This window comes from Mya arenaria, chromosome 11 (genome assembly GCF_026914265.1).
Source record: "Mya arenaria isolate MELC-2E11 chromosome 11, ASM2691426v1".
NCBI classification, from domain to species: domain Eukaryota; kingdom Metazoa; phylum Mollusca; class Bivalvia; order Myida; family Myidae; genus Mya; species Mya arenaria.
In genome coordinates this window covers 24,021,674-24,045,139 of record NC_069132.1, presented here as the reverse complement: position 1 = coordinate 24,045,139, position 23,466 = coordinate 24,021,674, and the positions used below count along the sequence as shown (strand labels likewise).

At 35.1% G+C, this 23,466-nt stretch overlaps 2 protein-coding genes across 3 annotated transcripts; one reads left to right on the top strand and one right to left on the bottom strand.

Annotated features, from left to right (window-relative positions):
• Window positions 1-19: 19 nt before the first annotated feature.
• On the bottom strand, window positions 20-18,906 carry LOC128209056 (uncharacterized). 2 transcript variants are annotated; one of them, XM_052912883.1, is made up of 22 exons: window positions 18,721-18,906; window positions 17,602-17,684; window positions 17,073-17,227; window positions 15,557-15,687; window positions 15,145-15,280; window positions 14,026-14,159; window positions 13,330-13,445; window positions 12,566-12,734; window positions 12,007-12,191; window positions 11,534-11,650; window positions 10,672-10,743; window positions 10,353-10,403; window positions 9,679-9,743; window positions 9,066-9,212; window positions 8,556-8,760; window positions 8,026-8,072; window positions 7,504-7,732; window positions 7,175-7,310; window positions 6,868-6,974; window positions 4,251-4,375; window positions 2,801-2,917; window positions 20-2,402 (listed from the first exon to the last, which is right to left on the bottom strand). In XM_052912883.1, exons 1-22 carry the CDS (start codon window positions 18,803-18,805, stop codon window positions 2,255-2,257), a joined length of 2,760 nt encoding a protein of 919 aa, XP_052768843.1. In that variant the 5' UTR covers window positions 18,806-18,906; the 3' UTR covers window positions 20-2,254. The 2 variants fall into 2 exon arrangements, with proteins under 2 accessions (XP_052768843.1, XP_052768844.1); XM_052912884.1 differs by having other exon boundaries at window positions 18,668-18,780.
• A 32-nt stretch (window positions 18,907-18,938) lies between these two features.
• On the top strand, window positions 18,939-21,754 carry LOC128209057 (glutaredoxin-related protein 5, mitochondrial-like). Its single transcript, XM_052912885.1, has 2 exons — window positions 18,939-19,289; window positions 20,859-21,754. Exons 1-2 carry the CDS (start codon window positions 19,025-19,027, stop codon window positions 21,038-21,040), a joined length of 447 nt encoding a protein of 148 aa, XP_052768845.1. The 5' UTR covers window positions 18,939-19,024; the 3' UTR covers window positions 21,041-21,754.
• Window positions 21,755-23,466: the final 1,712 nt, after the last annotated feature.

Below are 23,466 nucleotides of genomic sequence, written 5' to 3'. Positions count from 1 at the left end.
ATGAACACAACACAAAATATACATTCTGCAATTTTATCGCATCCCTAACATATAAAATATATATATATATATACATAACTAGTTAACTACCATTGCATACAAAAAAAGTAAAAAGTAAGTAACCCTCAATGTACAATATTGTTCAATATAAAAAAAGCATTAGCACCATGCTAAAGTTATTTCACCTAAACATACATATTCCAGCAAATCACCTTCTCATAGATACCACATTATGTTGTAATAGACATAAAGATGTACTTTAAGTAAGTGCTGTGTGGCAGTGTAACACTAAAATTTTGCATGCATTTACATGTTGCAATATTGCAAATTTTACACCATCGCTTTTACACATATCAATTATGCTTTAAAAGTAAAAATATTATGCTTTACGGGATATGCGCTAATCATTGTATATAATATTTTTGTATACAAGAAAATTCATTAATTTAACACCACATAACATGTTGAAGGTTGTAAAAGCCATTTCTAGTCTTATACCAATGAAAATTGCATAGCAAATCAGCATATTGCCTTTGGCCATCAACATTGAAAACATAGTGACATGATGGCCAATATCTAAATTCATAATTTGCATATACCAATCCATTCAGCAAGTAACATTGTAAGAAAAAATACAAAAAAAATAGTTATTTCTTTAAAACTTGGACAAAAAGCCTGTTGAGAATTTCAAATAGTTGTGGACTGCACCAACGGTTTACATGTTGATCTATATCTTAATGAAGGCTAGCATGACAATTTAACAAATCAGAGATTGTTGCAATATAAGAGTCGAATCAACAAACTTTCTACAACACTTTTTAGCAATAATAATAAGACATCCTACAGAACATACACCCATATTAGTTACAACCAAAGTAACTTTCTTGTAGCATTATGGTAGTCTGTTGGGAATTTTTCAGATCATTCATACTGCCAAACTTGTATGTAAAAGGTATATCCATAAAGAAATACAAAATAGTTTACAATTCTATTCCATTGCATAAAACACACCGAATCTGTTAGTCTATAATGCATTTTACAAAGAATAACTATGATTCTGAAGGACCCAGGTCAAACTGACTACCAGACACCCAGGTAATTCCCAGACAGTCATGACGACCCAGGTCAAACTGACTACCAGACACCCAGGTAATTCTCAGACTGTCATGACGACCCAGGTCAAACTGACTACCAGACACCCAGGTAATTCCCAGACTGTCATGACGACCCAGGTCAAACTGACTACCAGACACCCAGGTAATTCCCAGACAGTCATGACTACCCAGGTCAAACTGACTACCAGACACCCAGGTAATTCCCAGACTGTCATGACGACCCAGGTCAAACTGACTACCAGACACCCAGGTAATTCCCAGACTGTCATGACGACCCAGGTCAAACTGACTACCAGACACCCAGGTAATTCTCAGACTGTCATGACGACCCAGGTCAAACTGACTACCAGACACCCAGGTAATTCCCAGACTGTCATGACGACCCAGGTCAAACTGACTACCAGACACCCAGGTAATTCCCAGACTGTCATGACGACCCAGGTCAAACTGACTACCAGACACCCAGGTAATTCCCAGACTGTCTTGACGACCCAGGTCAAACTGACTACCAGACACCCAGGTAATTCCCATACTGTCATGTCGACACATAATTTAGAGCTCATAATTATTAACAAAAATATTTGATCATATTGCACTTTGCCAAATGCCATGGAAATAAAATCGCTACTTAAGCAGAAATTATTGTGATTATATTTACCGGTAAACCATAGATTAAGATTTTTTACCAGTTTTTTTTTCAACGATTTATTTTTATTCGTTTCCAAATGAGATTCTTCGTCCAGTAATTTGTTTTTTCTTGCAGAATGTCCACATGTTAAACTTGTTCTCAATATAACCTGTCTTTAACAATTGACATTTAAAGAATAAACACCAATAAAAGAATACCCAAAAATAAATAAATGATTTTATACAGAGTTTCTAAAACTATGTAAAACTAAGCCATAAACAAAATAAAATATCCCTCATGATTTTTTACATTAAAATACACATACGATATGCTTTGGTATATAACCCACTTAAATTAAAGAATTTAAATCAATCAAAACATTTTCAAATATTCTTTTTAGAAAATATCCAGTCTGTTTCAAAATCCTGCAAGTCTAAGAGTCAACATACTGACATAGCACACCTTTTTTGGTCACACAACACTATTAACACAAAGTATTACCACACTAATACTATGATTTATCTCCCCCTGCCCTGGGATCTCCCTCCGGTATAAACTGTTTGAGGACAGACTGGAAGCCTGTAAGATAGAACTTGAGGCCTGGTTCCAAGTATCGGCCCTTCCAGAGAGTTTCATACACATCTAGCAGTTCTAACAGCCTGAAATATGATGAGATATGTCTCAAAAACGTATTCTTTAAATATTTGGATCAAATCCTGTTAAACAATACATAAGGCAAAGTTTTAACTGAAAATGTTACTACTGGTACTATATTCTGCATTTTAATTTTATATTAAGTGGCCATGTACATTTGATGAATACTATAAAACATAGCACATACATTTGCTATTGCTTTTTTGTTAGTTGTCACTAAATTTATGACTAGGGAAGGGTTGTTATTACTCTTGTCGCCTAATCAACAACAAATCAAACAACTTAAAACTATATAGTGAAGATGATAATCTTAAAGATATATTTCTGAATAATCGGCCCACTGACTGGTTTGTCAAAGGAGATTCTTGTGTAAATAAGAGAACAAATATCTAAAACGTGTTACCTGTTAGCCAAGTCAGTCTTAACAGTTGGAGAGAGGTTGGCCACACCAAAGTTGACCACATCACAACCTGCCTGACCCCCAGGATTCTTGCCAGACACAACCAGCGCTCGACCTATCCTGAAAGTACAAAATATGCATGAACAGTATACATGTACATACTCGTTACATAAAACCCTCAAATGTTTAACTTAGTACAATTTGTGAATGTTTATTAAACTTCATTTTTTGAAACGGAGCAGCCAACAATGTAATAGGCAAAAGAACAATAAGGTAAATGAGAAAATAAGGGCACAATGTTTGTTCAATGTAAACATACTTTCATGCAAGCAGAATGAGATAACAGTGTTAATATTCTCATGTGCAAAGGACCATTAAGTCACAGAGTTAATAAACTTGCATGCAAGTACCATTAAGTCACAGAGTTCATAAACTTGCATGCAAGTACCATTAAGTCAGAGTTCATAAATTTGCATGCAAGTACCATTAAGTCACAGAGTTCATAAATTTGCATGCAAGGAGCATTAAGTCACAGAGTTCATAAATTTGCATGCAAGGACCATTAAGTCACAGAGTTTATAAATTTGCATGCAAGGAGCATTAAGTCACAGAGTTAATAAACTTGCATGCAAGGACCATTAATCTACAGAGTTTATAAACGTGCTTGCAAGGAGCATTAAGTCACAGACTTAATAAACTTGCACACAAGGAGCATTAAGTCACAGAGTTTATAAACTTGCATGCAAGGAGCATTAAGTCACAGAGTTTATAAACTTGCACACAAGGAGCATTAAGTCACAGAGTTTATAAACTTGCACACAAGGAGCATTAAGTCACAGAGTTTATAAACTTGCACACAAGGAGCATTAAGTCACAGAGTTTATAAACTTGCATGCAAGGAGCATAAGGCTACAATGTCAACATACTTGCATGTCAGAAATATGAGCTGAATGTTTACGTACTTGCATGCAAGGAGAATAAAGTCACAGTGTTAACACACCGCATGCAAGGAGTATGACGTCATTATGTTAACATGTGTGCATGCAAGGAGCCATATTAATGCTAATACTTTAAAGATACTTGCATGACACATGTCAGAAATACGAGGTCAATGTTAACATACTTGCATGCCAGGAGCATAAAGTCACAATGTTAACATACTTTCATGCAAGAAGGATGTGGTCACAATGTTAATATACTTGTGTGCCAAAACCATGACGAAAATGTTTACACACTTGCATGGAAGGACCATAAAGTGACAATATTAACACACTTCAATGCATGGAGCATGAATCCATAATGTTAAGATACTTAAATGCAAGGAGCATGAAGTTACAATATTAACATACTTACATGGAAAAAAACAGGAAATTTCAATGGAAAATTATTTGCCTGGAAGAGTCATGAGGTCAAACTGTTAACATAATTGCATGCCAGGACAATGTTAACATACTTGCAGGCCAGGAGCATTAGGTCACAGGTATGTTGAAGCTCTGTGAGGACACTGGCACCCTGGGCACAATGTAGCTCCGCTGTCTTCAGCTCTGTCTGACATTTCCGTACATGCCTTGTCACTTTCTGAAATACCAAGTGAAGATTCAATTGTTCCTGACTACATTGAAACTTGAAACTTATTTATTTGCTTAAACCCCTATTTCTACATATAAAAACATATTCAATGGCGTTGTACAATAATGAATTATAAGATAATAAAAGCAATACAGCAATACAGACACAAGAATTAAATAACCAGTAATCAATAAAAAAAAAATCACGAATATTAGCACACAGTACACAACATACATAGTTCAATGAATATTATATAAATTATTTACAACATGATGGGTGTTCACCATCGTGTAAACAGACAACAGCTCATCAATATATTTCATGGGTATACATTTTAAAACAATGCATAATAGTCTCTGAAAAGATGAGTTTTCAAATGTTTCTTGAATATGTTTACTGAATCACATTGTCTAAGGCTCAGAGGCAGTTCATTCCAAAGCTTAGGGCCAATAGTTCTAAAACTTCTGTCACTGAAGGTCTTTTTCTTATTTAAAGGCACAACATAGCATCCTATTGATGATTCCGAGGATCGTAAATGAATTTTTTCTAGACAAAAGTTCAATAAGTAAGACTACATTGATACCATTGTTTAATATTTGGTGCTAAACTCTTAATACAGAATTAATATTTTAAGGAGAAATAATTTATTATAACATTAAACTCAGATGACAAATTTACAAGTATCTCCTACATAAATGCGATGTTGGTTATGGAATATCTCTTATCCAAGAGTAGTTTGCACTTTAAGTTTATAGTACCCTATCTACATTACCCTATCTACATTACCCTCTCTATAGAACCCTATCACCCTATCTACAGTACCCTATCTACAGTACCCTATCTACAGAACCCTATCTACAGAACCCTATCTACAGAACCCTATCTACAGTACCCTATCAACAGAACCCTATCAACAGAACCCTATCAACAGAACCCTATCTACAGTACCCTATCTACAGTACCCTATCTTCAGTACCCTATCTACAGAACCCTATGTACAGAACCCTATGTACAGTACCCTATCTACAGAACCCTATCTACAGTACCCTATCTACAGTACCCTATCAACAGAACCCTATCAACAGAACCCTATCTACAGTACCCTATCTACAGTACCCTATGTACAGAACCCTATCTACAGTACCCTATCTACAGTACCCTATCAACAGAACCCTATCTACAGTACCCTATCTACAGTACCCTATCTACAGTACCCTATCTACAGAACCCTATCTACAGAACCCTATCTACAGAACCCTATCTACAGTACCCTATCTACAGAACCCTATCTACAGAACCCTATCTACAGAACCCTATCTACAGTACCCTATCTACAGAACCCTATCTACAGAACCCTATCTACAGTACCCTATCTACAGAACCCTATCTACAGAACCCTATCTACAGTACCCTATATACAGAACCCTATCTACAGTACCCTATCTACAGTACCCTATATACAGAACCCTATCTACAGTACCCTATCTACAGAACCCTATCTACAGTACCTTATCTACAGAACCCTATGTACAGTACCCTATCTACAGAACCCTATCTACAGAACCCTATCTACAGTACCCTATATACAGAACCCTATCTACAGTACCCTATCTACAGTACCCTATCTACAGTACCCTATATACAAAACCCTATCTAAAGTACCCTATATACAGAACCCTATCTACAGTTCCCTATCTAAAGTACCCTATCTACAGAACCCTATCTACAGTACCCTATCTACAGAACCCTATCTACAGTACCCTATCAACAGAACCCTATCTACAGTACCCTATCTACAGTACCCTATCAACAGAACCCTATCTACAGTGCCCTATCTACAGTGCCCTATCTACAGTACCCTATGTACAGAACCCTATCTACAGAACCCTATCTACAGTACCCTATCTACAGTACCCTATCTACAGTACCCATCTACAGTACCCTATCTACAGAATCCTATCTACAGTACCCTATCTACAGTACCTTATCTACAGTACCCTATCTACATTACCTATCTACAGTACCCTATCTACAGTACCTTATCAACAGTACCCTACTCATGGTGCATATATGGGTTAGTCTTTGCATGATTAAACAAACTCAAAGCTGAAGCATTTATCTGAATTGCAGCTTTTATTTGGGAGCTGTGTGGGGTGAAGTAAAAACTGATATACTACAAAGTGGTATCTGAAGCATAACTGGGTTGAAGTTTTCTATGAGAGAGCTGTCTTGAGTCCAATTAGAACTGATAGACTACAACGTCATGTCTGAAGCATATCTGAATAGTTTACTATGAGCAAGCTGTCGGGATGAAAAAACAAATGATGCACAACAATGTTATACCTGAAGCTTAAATGGGTTAAGGTTTTCTATGAGCAAACTATCTGGGTGAAACTCGAGTTAATACACTACAAAGTCCTACCTGAAGCATATCTGGGTTAAGGTTTTCTATGAGCGAGCTATCAGGGTGAAGTAAGAATTGATACACTACAAAGTCATACCTGAAGCATATCTGGGTTAAGGTTTTCTATGAGCGAGCTGTCAGGGTGGAGTAAGAATTGATACAACAAGGAACCATTGTCAGCAGGCAGGTCTGAACACTCCTCTCCTGTAATGCCATGGTATTTTTTTTTTAATTTGGTAACATACATGAATTACATAACAACAATATTTTTTTCAACTTTCATCACTATTTCATATTTGGATTGATAAAAACTAATAATTTCTGCAGTTTTTTAATCTATTTACCTAAAATCATATTAAGAATCAAGAAAAAAATCCATGTTGTTTTATATGTTGTATATTCACCTGTCTGGCATCTGGCACACCTGAGCAAATATGTCTCTGCCCGTCCCAGCTCCACAATGGCGTGACCAACCACCCCACCCTCTGCTTCAAACACATGCTCATTTAACAGGTCTTCCAGGTTGCCAAGGCAATATTCCTTCAATAAAACCAATCATTGGAATTAGACAATAACTCCACTTCAAAATAAAAAAAAGAAGAAGAATCAGAAGATTGAATTGCCCTAAATTTTGGCAGTTTTCAACAAGACATACTAGGCTTACAAAACTAATTCAAGTTAAATGATGCCACAAAAGGGAAGAAAAACAGAAAAAAAAACTATTTTGACCTACATAGTGACAGTCTGAATTCCAGCTAAGTCCTGCCCCCATCAAAAATCCCGGCCAGCTGAATGGCAGGTGGGTTAAGTGCCCTTTGCCGGACCAGTTACAAACAATGACTCCAATAGCACCCTCTGCAGTCGCACACTTTACGGCATTGTACACATTCGTGATTGCAGCCTCTGGGCATCCGGCCAGGCTGGTCCAGGCTGCAGTTCCCGGGCAAACTATGAAACTCAACCTGAAAATATGTACATGCATGTAATTTTAAATGTTAACTTCCCTTTAAAAAGTTAACATAGTTCTGGTTTATGCTGTACACTATAATGTGATACTATTAAAGTCTTATAAATATAATTCCTACTACTTGTCTTTTTAATTTGATGCTATTTTTGTGAGCCAGTATTTTATTGTACAATAAGGTCATCTTTAAGCATGTACAGTAAAGACTTTCAAGTATAACAGCCTGACCTATTGAGAAAATGATGTCAAATTTGTCAACTTTAAATTTAATCTGTCATTTTGAAGACGTACCCATTAGTTGATAAGGGTTTACAAACTTCTGTGTAGTTGTGTGTAGCCTGAAATGAAAGGGGATAAATAACAATTACTATACACCAAATACATAAGAAGTTTTACTAACAATATACCAAAATTTCGACACTGTCTACATTGAGAACTATATCCATGTAGGAAATCCCAAGTATCCGTAAACATCCAGTATTTTATGTTACAGATGATGAAATCCATTTCAAATGAAATGAATGTATTCCAAAGGGGTATGTGAGTACAAGAAGTAATACTGACTTATAGTTTATCGTGTAAACTCTGGTTAAATAGATTCTAATGTATGTATGATTTCATAGCCAAAAAGAGAATCTACCATACTAAGTCATGTAGGCTAACAACCAAAATAAAGGGCTTGTTGAAAGCAGTGAGCTACTTGTATATAAGTAGACAGTAAAATGCCATGAGACAGGTAAGATATATATGATTTTTGTCTCCTTTATGTCCTAAATCTAAGTCACTTTCTGGCTCCTTCAATGTCACTTACAAACACATACCTGCACACCATACTCATTAAACACAATGTGCGGGGGAATTTGTGCGAAGAGGTGCTTGTCCAGGTCGTGTAGCGGATAACCACAAAGCTGCAGGGTCTGGTCTGACCGCACAGGTAACAAGGTACTACAGTCAGACAGACTTAGCTCCTCCTCTGCATCCACGTCAAGGAGAAAACTGCTCAGTCTTGGTCCTACACTTACAAACCTGGGGAAATAATGTGGCTTAGTTTTGTCTTTTGAATTTAACAGCTTAATTTTACAAATTAAGGACTCATTAAAAGCATTTAGAAAAGTCTAATAGTATTTGTAACAGTACTTTTATAATGGAGGTAAAGTTTACTGAACAACAGGATGACATTTTTGTTCAAATAATATGATCTTCTTGAAAATAACTGATAAAAGTACATCATGGAACTTCAATGTATTTCTAAATTTAACAATTCAACAACACATTTGAAAAGAGATGTTATAAAAGCTTTTGAATATTACATTAGTTTAGTCAGGTCTTACTGGTTATATCCAAAGCATGTGAGGAAATCTTGAAAAAGCGGATAGAGGGAGTTCAGGTGTTCATACTGGACGGTGGGGGCTACCTCGAGCACTGGGCACAGCTCAATCCCATACTCATGACAAAAGTCATCCAGATCTGTCAGTTCACTGAAAGTAGTAAAAAAGGACAACTAGATTACACTGCACAGTAAGGGCTAGGGGCTACCTCCAGCACCGAACACAACTCAATTCCATAGCCATCCAGATCTGTAAGTTTACTGAAAGCAGGATAACAGGAAAATATCTTCAGCATATTTATACTGTATTTTTAGGGGCGACTTCCAACACAGGACACATCACAATGTTTTGCTGCGTTAAAAGTCATCCGCTTTTGTTGTTTCACTTGAAGAGAGTAGGAAAACATGAAAATGGGTTCAGCTCAGAAACAGAATGATTTAAAAAAAGATCAGAATTTGTCTGTCAACTTAAAGTTATAAAATACCAAATAATTTAGTCAGTATTACAAGTAGCATTGGAATATCTTAAGTAGCTCTTGAGATATGGCCAAGATTATAGCTTTGACACTATAATTCTTACTCCAAAAAAAATCAAGCAAACAAGAGATCCAACTCACTCTACTCCATAGCAAATCTGCCAGACCACTTGTTCTAAATGACGAAATCTTATGTACAGATATATCTGGAAACACAAATGAGGGATAATTACACAATTTTTATACAGGAAAAATTATATTATAAAATATATTATTATTTTATGATATATACGTACAAGTAGTTTTTCCTCTATAAAAATAAAAAAAACTATCAAAGACCAACAGCATAGCAAGAACACAGGAGCAAGGTCATCGCTTATCTGTTACAAGATACAAGAATCTTTATTTAAAGTCAGGTACTGGTATGTGTAAACAAGAAACATTAGCTCAATGAGCTATTTTCAGACATCTGTTGTTGTTTTTCAATCAAACAAATGGCATAACTAGACATTTATTATTGCAAGAGTTAACGACCATGTTTAAATTGTATATCATTAGTTTCATATGAAAATCTTTAACATTTTTTAGTTATACCCAAGGTATAAGGTTTTGCACATTGACAATGCCGACAATGGCTGCAAGGCTATGACCATTACTATATTTCCAAAAGTGAAAAAGGTAAAAATAAAATAAAATTACAGCATATAAATGACTACTACATTAAGTTATTTTGAAGTATATATTAAAGGTAGTTTATTAGACTGTGACAGTTTAAAACAATGAACATTATCAGGCAACATCTTAAAAACCAATACCTGATTTATTTTCAGTGATGCCAGTAGTTTGACTGTTTCTTTAAATGTCTCCTGTGAACAGAAATCAAACTCATTTTAGACAACCTTTTGGTAGAAATATAATGGCACAGAATACAGAGTCATGTATAAATTTAATATAATTATAACATATTTCATTGTTTGATGTTTTCAAGTAATGGTGGAAAATTTATTCTAATTCTAGTGAACTAGTATTGAAAACAAAGGCAACTTTTGATGTAGGCGAAAGATAATTAAAAACTTCATAACGGGGCAAAGACTCCTGAATATTCTCACAAAATTTCTCACAAAGCAAACATACCACATTAGGAACCCGGCCCTGTGAAATATCCAGGAGAGCTCCTCTGTATGGGACATCTGGCCAATCATCAATCTGGAGTGAATATACATGATTATTACACAGAGTACTAGTAACAATACAACAAACATTTTTAAAAATGCATATTAAATCCATAATTATTCTATAATTTCAGACATACATCAAATGACATATATTCCGGTAAATATGTTTCAGGAGTACGAAATTACTGCCTAGGGTATTAAATGGGGCTGTATGTTATGAAAAGACTAGGTACCAAGAGAGAAAAACTGCACATTATCATATTGTTACTGAATATTGTAGAATGTTTTTTTAGTTATAGCCAAACAAAACATTTTTCATGCCAGTATCAACATTAAAGCAATACAATCGCTTGTTGTGGTATTTTAGACAAACTTGCTAATAAACACACGTTTACATGCAGGATACACTTTGACTTTTGACCCAAAAACAAAAGGAATCATCTACTGACCATGACCAAAATGCATACAAAGTTTGAACATTCTAAAACTTGTCGTTGAAGTAATTGATTGGAAACGAAAGTGTAACATTGCTGTGGCCAGACAAAGTAATCTCTAAGACTATGAGTCTGCTATGCTTTGCAGGGACAAAATAACAAATGAGGAGATCTTAAAAAGGTTATGGAGTATGTACTAATTAGAGGTACGCAAAAAAACACAAGTTCTATTTCATGAGAATGATATAAAATATTAATTTCACAATGCAGTTGTTGTTTTATATACATAAATGAGAGAGTTAAAAAATCATGAAAATAATGCAATGTATGCATTGATGAAAGTGTTTGAATCATAATCACATTTGATGACTACCATGTAAGCATTACCCTTAATTGAGGTATAGATATTCTCTTTTTCTCGTTGTCACGGTACATTCTTAGCAGCTGAAGTAGAGTGGCTATTGCATGATGCAGGCTGTTGATGTCATGGGATAATATTTTCACCTGCAAATACAAAATTTAAATGGTCTATTTTAAATAATTCTTCTATTTTGATTGACTTTAATCCATTTCTTAATATTACATAAAAACTAAATAAAGAAGATTAATGGGATAATGATGCTGCATTAAAGTGCTGTTTACCTATAATGTTCTTCAATGAAATGGGAGAAAATTTGCAATACTATTCTTAGTCTGCCCAATAACTAAGGAAATAGGAACAAAAGGAAACTTTTAAGACATTTATTTTACTGATAAACAGCACCAAACTTGTTTGATATGTTGTGTTTAAGTAGTGAAATCAAATTTAATACAAATCAAATGTTTAATCAAGAAAAATTGACAGTGTTTCCCATGTGTACCTGTTTTTTCATAACAGTTAGTTTGTATCCTCCTTTTTCTGGACAAAGCCTCTGGCTGACATGGCACACAACATGCGTTTCATCCAGGTCACTGAGAGGTGTGAATGGTTCTATCAGTAGTGCAAGATTCAACATGGCAAACTTGTCCTTGTAGAGCAGCCATTTCTTCTTGATTTCCCGGAGAGCTGCAACAAGCATAATGTACGCCGTACTTCACATGAATGTCAACTATAATGCACAGTGTTAATAGAACTCCAGTCAAAGCAAACGGTAAGGCAGCAATTCATAAAGTTATGGAAGGATTTAAGAATTACAATCATGTATAAACAAGTGCTCTTCAGAGGGAACACCAAATAATTCTCATCTGGTTGTTCACTTTCTTTCGGTTTAACGATAGCATATCTTCACTGTTGTTAAAGCCTGAGTAATGAGTCTTGCCATATGTGCATATCATCCCTAGCATACTGTGCACCAAGTTTGATGTGAATATCTTTTTAATCTATTGCATGGTTAATTCGCTTGCAAACTGCCATGAACAAAAGAAATACAATTCACTCACCAGAACCTGTAGCCATGGAGATCATTACAGGAAAGGCGGGGCCAGTTATGACAAGGGGAGGCCCCTCCTGCTGCTCTATACTCTGGGGCTGGGGCCACAGGCGGCTCAGTTTTTCTTCTGTTACAACCTCCAGGGGCCCGGATAGTGACATCTCCACAGCCTTACTTCTCTGAAAGCGAAAGCATAATATTCCTTGTTCCCATGAAAGCCTGTTGCTTTTAAGATTGTTAAACAGGTCATTTCCATGTTAGAATAACTGCACCAGGAATCCTTCAAGTACTTCACCACATATGGAGTGGATTTGACTTGATGACAGGCAGAATTATTGCAAAGGAATTCCTGTGATATAACAAAACTGCCGTGGTGGTTGGTCAAATAATGTTTAATTGCTGTAAAAAAAATGTGACATCAGTATAACGATTGAGTGATGTTGCTGATGTCACTGATGTCATTGATGCAACCGCAGTTGAAACAGCACATATGTATGATGCTTAACTGTGTTAACCCTTACCCTAACCCTAGTTTTCAACATTGTATAATGATAACAACTTACAAATTTTGCAAAAATAAATATTGAATAAAGAAGACTTTCAATATTGCACTTCATCTGTGAATGAAAACATTGGTCAATTCACAGATATTCATGACGTCATTCTGCCTTCACAAACCCAAGGAAAGCCTTGACAGACCATGCACTAGTCAACAGTTTTTATACACAACAAACAGTAGTACTACAACATTCAATCCTTAAATGAAAATGTTACCTTGAAGACCGGTGACATGAGTTGTGGGGTGGGGACAGGACTGGCAGTGTCACGCAGCGGTATACTGCCATTCTTTGGTATGCTCCCATTAGGAAGTGTAAGATGTGGCCTTACTTCTGAAATAATGGAAATAATCTGTGTCTTTTAACAGTTATTTACTATTATGTTTTTATTATTGAGATTTTTTTTATCCCATTGAAAAACTTTTTTCTCTCAGTGCACTGCCATAACAGAGTATGATCTTTTAAAATGAGTGTTTAACACATTAAAACATCACCATATTGTACACTGGTTTTAGGTACACAAAATATTTACAGTTTGTACACCTCTAGGACTTGCTTAAAAATAGACCTTTACACCTTTGAAATTTTGTGACACATAAACACATACATTCTGGACATAATGGGAGCACTTCATCCTAACATCAATTTTCAAAGGGTATAATAACTGGAATAACATCTTAAATGAAACTTAAGGAGTTGCTACGTGTTGAAAATTGTCTTTGTTAATAAGCATACAACAGTTTGTGGTTTACAGGATGCTTCAGACCATTTACAGGATGCTACAGACCATTAAAACCCAGCCACCAACAAAACAATAGCTTTGGAGATTATAACTCTGTAAGTCCTCAAATAAAAACACAAGCTTAACCCAAAGATACTCGACAACTATTATTTCCAAAAAGCGAGGCATTACCTGGCAATGGTGTCATTTTCTCCCTATTCACACCCTCAATGCCAACATCTAGTATGGGCGGCGGGTTGTTTAACACATCCAACACCTCAGGTTTACCCTCTCCCAACTCATAGCATGTCATACCAGCACACTTCCTGAAAATATTTTGTATATTCCTCAAATGCATTTACACATTTATTTAAGCAAGGATGTGCCATCTTCGTTGGGATCAAATCTGCACTTTTTGTATCTTTATTCAATAAACAAATGCATCAGAATTGTAAATGGTCACCTTCTTGAAACACGAAATATACAAGATCACCATAGTCAGATGCAAAAGTGTGTTGACAAAGGGGCATAAGTCAATAATAATAATTATTTTTTTAAGCTAAAGCCGAGGGTTAAGTTTTTTTGCATGATAATGCCCACACCACAGCTTTTACAATTCCTCATATTCTTAAAGAAAAACAGACAAGTCAAAATAGTGCAAATACGCTACTGCCATGCTGTAGTTTTCAAGACACCCCCTTCTGTACAGACCATACCTTTTTTCTTTAAACTAAGCCACTATGTTAACTAAGAGCAATGACAAGAAGGTCATAACTTTCATGAAAGAAAGCATTTTTAATTCAATCCACCACCAGTGAGTGAAATTAGTACAAGCCCATAGCCAGGCACTTGTATATGTAGCCATGATTGCTCAAAATCTGAATTTTACAAAACAGCTTATTGCAATTTATTAAGCCAGGTAAAAGTGGAAGACTCTGGGATTACTGATAACAAAGCCTCAGGGCCTAAAAAAAAATACATTTGGTTCGGGTTACCCGACCCTACCTACGGAATAGGCGCCGACCCTACCGTTTTTATAGTCAGTTTGAAAAAAAAATGAAAAACTAAAAAAAAAAAAATAATAATAATTTTTAATTGCTTTTCAATATGTAGTTTAAAACCTTAAATGCTTATACAGAAGATAACTTTAACACCATTCTCCAATGATGAAAATAACATTCTTATATAAAGCCTAATAAAAAATAAAAAAAAATAAAAAATAAAAAGCCTACCTACCCTACCTATTTTTGAAAAGGATGTAACCCTAACCAAACAATTTTTTTTTTTTAGGCCCTGTTAAACTATCTATACCCTTGAGTGATCTGTAGAGCAGGGTCTGCCCCATACTGAAGAAGGCAGTGAACAATCTCGCTGTTTCCCCTTTCCACTCCATCATGCAGCGGGGAACAGCCAGCCATGTTTACAGCATGAACATCAGCGCCATGCTCTGCAATACCGAAATAAAGGATTTAAGAAATGTATAAAATTCATGAAAATGACAGAGATATTTAAGAATATTCATGATAAGCTTAGATGGAATATTAATATTAATGTTACAATTTATATACTGGCGATTTTCCAAACCTGTAATCCAAAATAATTAAATTTCACTAAAAAGGATGCTTTTGAGATAATGTATGAACACTCTTACATGTTAAAATGGTGGAATGTTAGGGTTAACATAATATGTAGCATGTTAAAAGTATTTAAATAGTTTAATTACCACATAGACAGCGGACAGTGTTGATGTCAGCAAAGCTTGCCGCCCAATGTAGAGGGGTGTTGGCACTCTCCTTAGCATCTGAGAAGTTAACGCCAACCCCACTCTCAATCAGCTGCTTCAACTGAGGTATTCTAAAAAAAAGTTAATAGTTGTGATAGATCTACTTTTAAACCATTCATTTTTCCAGAAAATGAAATTTGACATCAATAACACCACAAGCAGATCCCAACTATCCACTTAACTCAATAACCTGTTGTCCAAAGTACTTAACACGACATTAATTTGAAGATTCACATCAGAAATTAGTTGATCAAGAGAGATAAAATAAAGAAAAGTGTTTGGACTACAGGTTAAAGGCTATTTGCATAGCTGTTATTAACATGTGTACCTAATTTCATGTCAATATAAATTGCATCAATTGCGTTGCCAAAGACTCAGTACAACAATTAAGTGTTAAAGACTCTGAGAAAGCTCTGACAATACACGTGTGTTGACTTTTTTTTCTTTGAAAAACAAACATGCTAAGAATTAAAACATGACATCATTAATCAATCGCCTTTTCCAGTTCTACAAGATAAGCCCCGGAAAAAACTTCAAGCATGAAAATTAACAAAGGGCAATAACTCTAAAAATATGAAAGCAAGAGTTACAGTTCTTGTGCACTGCACTTGCCCTCTGTGAGATCTATCTACATATGAAATTCAGGTTGATACCACTAATAGTTTAAGAGATATGCCCCGGACAAGTGAAAACGGAACGCTGATGCCAACAAAGGGCAATAACTAAAAAAATATGGAAGCAATAGTGACGGTTCTTGTGCACTGCACTTGCCTTCAATGAGATCTACCTAGCTATGAAGTTTCAAGTTGATAACTCTTAAATTCTTTAAGATATGCCCAAGACAAAACTTTAAGCTTGAAAATTAACAAAGGGCAATTACTCTAAAATATGGAAGCAAGAGTAACAGTTCTTGTGCTCTGCACTTGCCCTCAATGAGATCTATCTACATATGAAATTTCAAGTTGGTACCACTTATAGTTTACAAGATATGCCCCAGACAAGTGAAAACAGGCCACCGCCGCCGCCACCACAGACAGAAGTAACACCTATATGTCGCCTTTTCAGGTGACACAAAAACCAAACACTTGTAATTTGCATATTATATTCATTATCGTAATATAAAGATACATACATGTATTTCTTGCGCACATTCTGACTTGTTATGTTATTTTTATTTATCAAAGCCTAGAATTATTATATATTATTTACAAATTTAAGTACCTAAGAGTGAGTATTATGTTTGGTGTGAACTTTGTGGGAAAGTATCTGTTTTGAAAGAAAAGAAAATGTAACAGAAATTGTAAAAAAAATGTGCAAAAGCTGCTCTTTGGGATAAATTTTCAAGAATCAATAAATGCAAATCACTACCAATAGCAGCCATGTTTTATTATTTATTTGACATTTTTAAATGACTTTCAAAAATAACCAATAACCGCAACAACATTTGTTTACACACTTGGATTGTGAGGCAGCCTGAAGTAGAAGTTCTCGGTAAACATGGCGTGTTTTTTCACTGACTGAAACCTGATATGGGAAATGTCCATCTAAATCCTTCACTGTAGGGTCTGCACCAGTCGATAGAAGAGCTCTAACAATATCAAACTGATCCTCCTGCAATTGAGAAAAAATATAATATTAAATTGTTAGCAGTACGGCTTTAAGTATCTGTTATGACTGTTAGTGTTGCAGCACAAATTATGACAATTTTTTAAGTAACCTGTATGCACTGTAACCTGTGTTTTAACTTCCTTGATGTATCATAATATCCCTTACAGCTACACACATGCAGGTACGGTAAACGGGGGCTTTTTGAGAACCTTTCCCCCAACTTAATTCATTTTAGATAGCAGTTTAAGTGATTTGACCAACAGTCTGTGGGCAACTTACACTGCACATCTAACTGAGTGCAAAAATGATACCTGAGAAGGACCATTTCATTTAAAAAATAAAGAACAGTTCAATTGTCCAATTTTTCAGCTACAAACCTTAGATGCAATATGCAATAAAGATGACCCATCATAGCAGGCTGTTGTCAGAATTGACTTCAGTAAAGCAGCATTTTCTTCACCTGAAAGTTTGATAGAGACATTTTGCAATAAAATGGCTTCTTTCATACACAAGACACATGATTTGGCTCAAGTTTGTAACATACAAACAAGTAAATTGGATAATACTGTTTTTGCCACTTGCCAGTCATCCTAACTTTTTCTTGGCAATGATGTCTGAACTGTAACCAGATAACCCTTATTATAGCAACTTAAAATTTCTAACATGGCCGATGTTCCCGCTATTTCTGGATAATGTATTGCTAAAAGGGACAGTCAAGTATATTTAGAAAAAATATGAATTGGACAAGTCATAGTCTTATCCCAGAAGCATGAGGTTGAAATTACCTTTTCTGATATGGTAATCAGGGGATTTATAGGGAAACTTGGGAATTAACAAGGTAATTAGTGGTATGTCAGAATTTATTATTTTTACACATAATTCTAAAGGTGTCTGTCAAATGATTGAAAAGTATTTTTTTGCATGATTCACGTAGAAAATAAAGAAGCATTCAAAAGGCAAGGGGGAGGGTCTACACCTCTGGGACTGGGAGGCATATGTACTTAGGAAAACCTGGGACCAAGTTTGAGGCTCAACCCACAACGGATGAAACACATGCACTCCACCCTAACTAAATGAGCTAACTGGACAGCTGGTTCTTATCCTCACACAATACACTAATTGACCCTCCCCCAATTACAACCTTGTAACCTTTCTGGCCGATCAAAACACTCTTGCCTTTTACTTCTGACACCAGTAAATATATTAAACCTGAGAGACAAGTTGCATTATTGGGTGGGCTATTGGGCTCAAAACTATGATGCCAGAACACTATTCTTGCTGGGTCTAGCTCAAACCATATACATGTACTGTGCAGACAAGGTGGCTGGTTCTTTCACACACTACACTACAAGTTTTACAGGTATTTAAAAAACAAATTCAGTGTAAAATAACTGCGACAATTTTTTTTTTTCGTCAGTTTGAAATTTGTGTACACGTATTCACCACTCATCGTTGTAGATCTTCAGATAATGGGAAAAATACTCTATCAATCTAACTTTTGTTTTCTGCCAACGTGGAAAGAAATCCATTCACGACGTCGATCCTCCCAGCCTTTACAGCTACTTCCAATTGTTCTGTCATGTTTTGGGAAATCAGAAAACAAGACAATACTTAATGTAATTAAACAAGTGTATAGAATAAAACTATCAAAACTTCTATCAAAATTGTTTACGGAAGTTCATTTCTGCATTTTTGCAAAATTTACAACAAATATTATTACGAAGCTGACAGAAACCGGAAGTACAGCATGTGCTGAAATTTCTTTCATAACTGTTCTGCTTTTTTCGATAATTATTCAATATGAGTCGCCTTACGACCAGAACATTGTTTCTTTTAAACAACAGAAAGGTTTTACACTCTTTTCTTGCCCGATATTCAACTGACACTGGCAGTAAAGAGTTCATTGACGGACTTGTCAAGGACAAAAATGTTGTTGTGTTCATGAAGGGCACTGCTGATCAGCCCAAGTGTGGATTTAGCAATGCAGTTGTTCAAATACTCAACTTTCATGGAGTGAACACCTTCGATAACCATGATGTGCTGGAAGATGAAAAGTTACGCCAAGGTTAGTTCTTGATCATGCAGTCACCCTATGAAGAAAATAACTTTCTGACGTAAAGCCTAATATATTTATCTTTTTAAAGCCTACATCACTTACTAGTCATTTTAATATACAGTCCAGGCTTCTTCTTTTAATGATGATGTACATATATTATTTAGGCTTTGGCTGTACAACACTGAACTGGGGATTTGACAAAGCTTAACTCTTGCTGCATACATGTTTGAATACACATTATCTTCAGAATGTGAATGGATCCTCGTGTGAAACAATGAATATCAACATCTATGTATTCAGACCTAAGGAACCCCCATACACATGCCTATAGCAAGATGTGTTATGTCATTCCCCATTACCAATTTCTCCAAGAGCAGTCATAGACTGTTAAATCCCCTGCAGAAATAAAAACAGCATCAACTTTACCTTACAACAAAGGGTAACATTGAAAACATACAAAGGGCAATCCCTCAGAGCATGCTGCATCATAAGTCTGAAATACAGTACAAAAGATAAGTATGAAAATAAACAAAGGGCATTAACTAAAAAAACTAAAAAAACTGTTCCCAGACTGAGAGTTATGGTCGTTGTGTACTGCACTTCTCCTTAATGGGATCTTTCTGTTTGAGGTTAATATCCCTAAGACAGTGAGTTATGCTTCGGACAAAAAATAAGTACGAAAATTAACAAAGGGCAGTAACTTAAAATTCTGCACCAAGAGTTATGGTTACTAAGCAATCCATTTTCATTAAAGAGATCTATCAGTATATGAAGTTTGAAGTCAATACTTAAAAGACAATTCAAGTTATTCTCTGGACAAGAAATAAATATAGAAAATAAAAAGGGCAATTACTAAAAACATACTGCACCCAGAGTTATGGTTTCTGTTTACTGCACTTCTCCTTAACAAGATCTATCTGTATATTAAGTTTGAAGTTAATACCTCAAAGGTTTTTCAAGTTATTCTCTGGACAAAAATAAGTATAAAAATGAACAAAGGGCAATACTAAAAAAATATTGCACACAGAGTTATGGTTCTTGTGCACTGTATCTCTACTTAAATAGATTTATCTGTACATGAAGTTTAAAGTCAATACTGTGAAGATTTTACACACTCACACACGCCTTACATTACTATATATCCCCATTGCCTTTCAGTTGGGGATATTAAAGCCAAAACTTACTTAGCTTTATTATCAATCATGGCAGACCTGTAAGTAGTTCTAAATCACAAGATTTTAATTTTGAAATTATTTTGATAATTAAACATCATGCAGCTGTGTGCAGCAAGAGTTAATTAAACCATAAGTCAAATCCCTGCCCCTGTGTAGCTGCAATGGATGTAAGTGAATGACATGTAACGCAGAGTTAGACTACACATGTAAAAGCAAGTTCATAGGAATTGCTTGAGCAAGTTCAGCATTAGTGAAAGAAGATTTAAAATACTTTTTTTTTACCTTTTATTCCTGATTTACATTTAGTTAATTTAATACATTTGTATAATTGTTTTATTCCCAAATCTTATCATAGTTTCAGAAGAAAATAAGGTTAAAACTTGTTTTCTTTTCATTATTGCAGGTATAAAAGACTACACAAGTTGGCCAACCATACCCCAAGTGTTTATAGGTGGGGAATTTGTTGGTGGCTGTGATGTCATGCTGGAAATGCACAAGAATGGAGACTTAATTGAAGAACTTCAGAAAGTGGGCATCAGATCTGCATTACTTGATAAAGTTGACAGTGAAGGAAAGAAAGACTGAAGAATTCCAGCTACAGGTGTGAAAGTTAAAGGAACATTCTTGCTGTTCCCTGGCATATTGTTGATGTAAAAGGAACCTTAAGTCCTCACAGTTTCAAAATAAGTTATTTGTTTAAAACGTGCCATTAAACTGTCAGTGCTTTAAGCATTGAAGTTTAAATGATTTTTAAGTGTTTTACTGACATTTCTTTAAAGAAGAAGAACCTATGCATTGAAGCCACATTTAGTTATGATATATCTTTATTTGTTACATCAACATAACATGTAGATGATAAGGTTATGATATATCTTTATTTGGTACACCAACATAACATGTAGATGATATGGTTGTTAAATTGCTTACAAATATCTACACAGATTCAAAAGATGTAATAGAATGAAGTCCTTAAGTATTTTACTGTACAGGTTAAGATTTTGTTTTTGGCTATTATTATTATTGTTAAACTCATCCATGGTTGCTTACAGCTCAGTCACATCATGTGTTCTGTTTTGTTTTTCTACTATGATTATCAATGTACGTATGTATGTGTATACCATAATAAGTATGTTCCATATCAATGAATTAATTTTAGCTCATTGGAACAAACTTCAACAAAGCTACCAGTATCATACAGGTTGATGCTTGTAAATATCATTTTTCTATGTTGACTGACAAATGCTTTGTGAGCACCTGTTCTTTGAAAATAAAAATTGTATTTACAATACAACAGCACACTGATTAGTTTTCACATTCATTACAAATTACCGTACAACAATTAGACTATATGACTTCCCTCTACTGTAAGTTCTATCCTGATATACATGTAGGTCAATGGAAACTTCCTGAACAAATGTTGCGAAGTGATCAATCAGGAGGTTATTGTTCTTGAGATATATTTTTACATGTAGCTGAAATATGAGGGGGAGTGGGGTTGTGTATATTGGGCCTCCCCCCCTTAAATCTTCGGTGGTAACTTTTGATGTCAATATGGTAGAAAACAAGCATATATACTAAACCAGAATACAATGTTACAATGTTTTAATTAGCCAGAGTGTTCTTGGGGGAAGTCCCCAAATCACCATAACAGGTTTAAAGCCTACAGTACATTTTTAAAGCAATTAGCAATAGAATGAAAATACTAAGAATCAGTAAAAAATAAATAGAAAATGACAGAAAAGAGTCTTATGATGTATCTAACATTTGTCATAAAGTAACGGAATATACGAATCAAACACATATTTAAAAAATAAAACAACTTTAGAGAGCTGTACATATTATAGTCACTAGACTATTCGCAGGACCAGTGAGCTTAGGTAGTTTTAGGTGATTATACAACAAATTCGCAGACCCATCGGGGACAGTTTTTACAACAATAGACATATTTTGTTTTTCAATTTGCTTTGTACAAGATATATGTGATTAAGAACCATTCTTCAGTAACCAGTACTTATAATCATCAATAATCATTAATGAAGCTGTGAGCGAGGATCAAACCATCAAGCATAGAGGACCATGGTGATGTGCATGGCTAATTAAGGTTTCCCATCCATAACCCAGTAGTTCATTTTCAAATCTACTTGAATGTTTGGGATGAACTCCCTTAAAAAATTATCATTATATAAAGGGTTCTGAGGAAAACCTGAGAGTCTCATTAAAACACATATTTGATAACACATATCTTCACAACGTGAATAGATCGTTGGGTGAACCAATGAAATAAACATCTATGTATTCAGACCTAAGGAACCCCTATGCACATGCCTATAGTAACATTATAATAATGCTATCATCTGAAACCACTACAAGTGTATAAAAACAATCTATATATATATATTTTTTCCAAACTACTATTACAACATTTTGTCCCTGAAAGATCACTCAATATAAATATGATAACAAAATCTGATAGAAGTTGGGTATTTTTGCCATTAATAGTTTGTATGTTTTTGTTTTTGAAGAGAACAAGAACTGTCAAATGAATATTGCAACTGCCCATGAAAGGCCTCATTGGACAGATAGTCATTAGTGTTTGGGCCCTTATGGATAGAATGCCTTAAGTATATTTCATGACGCCCTTCCCATAAGTGGCTTGCATTTTTAAAGAGCAAAGTATGAACACAAAGAGATGGTAAGTCATTGCAAGATGGAGTGGACGTCAACTCATGTCTCTCTTACTTATACATGCAACTCATGTCTGTTGTACTTATACATGAAAATGTTGGTCATTATTGAACATGTATGAATGTGAAACCTTTACAAATAATGTTAGAGAGATGTTTTGCCAGGATTTAATTTTTAAAGGAAAAAAAAACATTAGGACTACAACTAGACAACTTTTAAGCAAATGGTGTAGGTATATGTATATCATGTTTACAGTAATAAAATCCTGGTAGTGTTCACAAACTTCTTACAAAATATTAGGTTCCTTGGCCTTAGTTTTCATCACG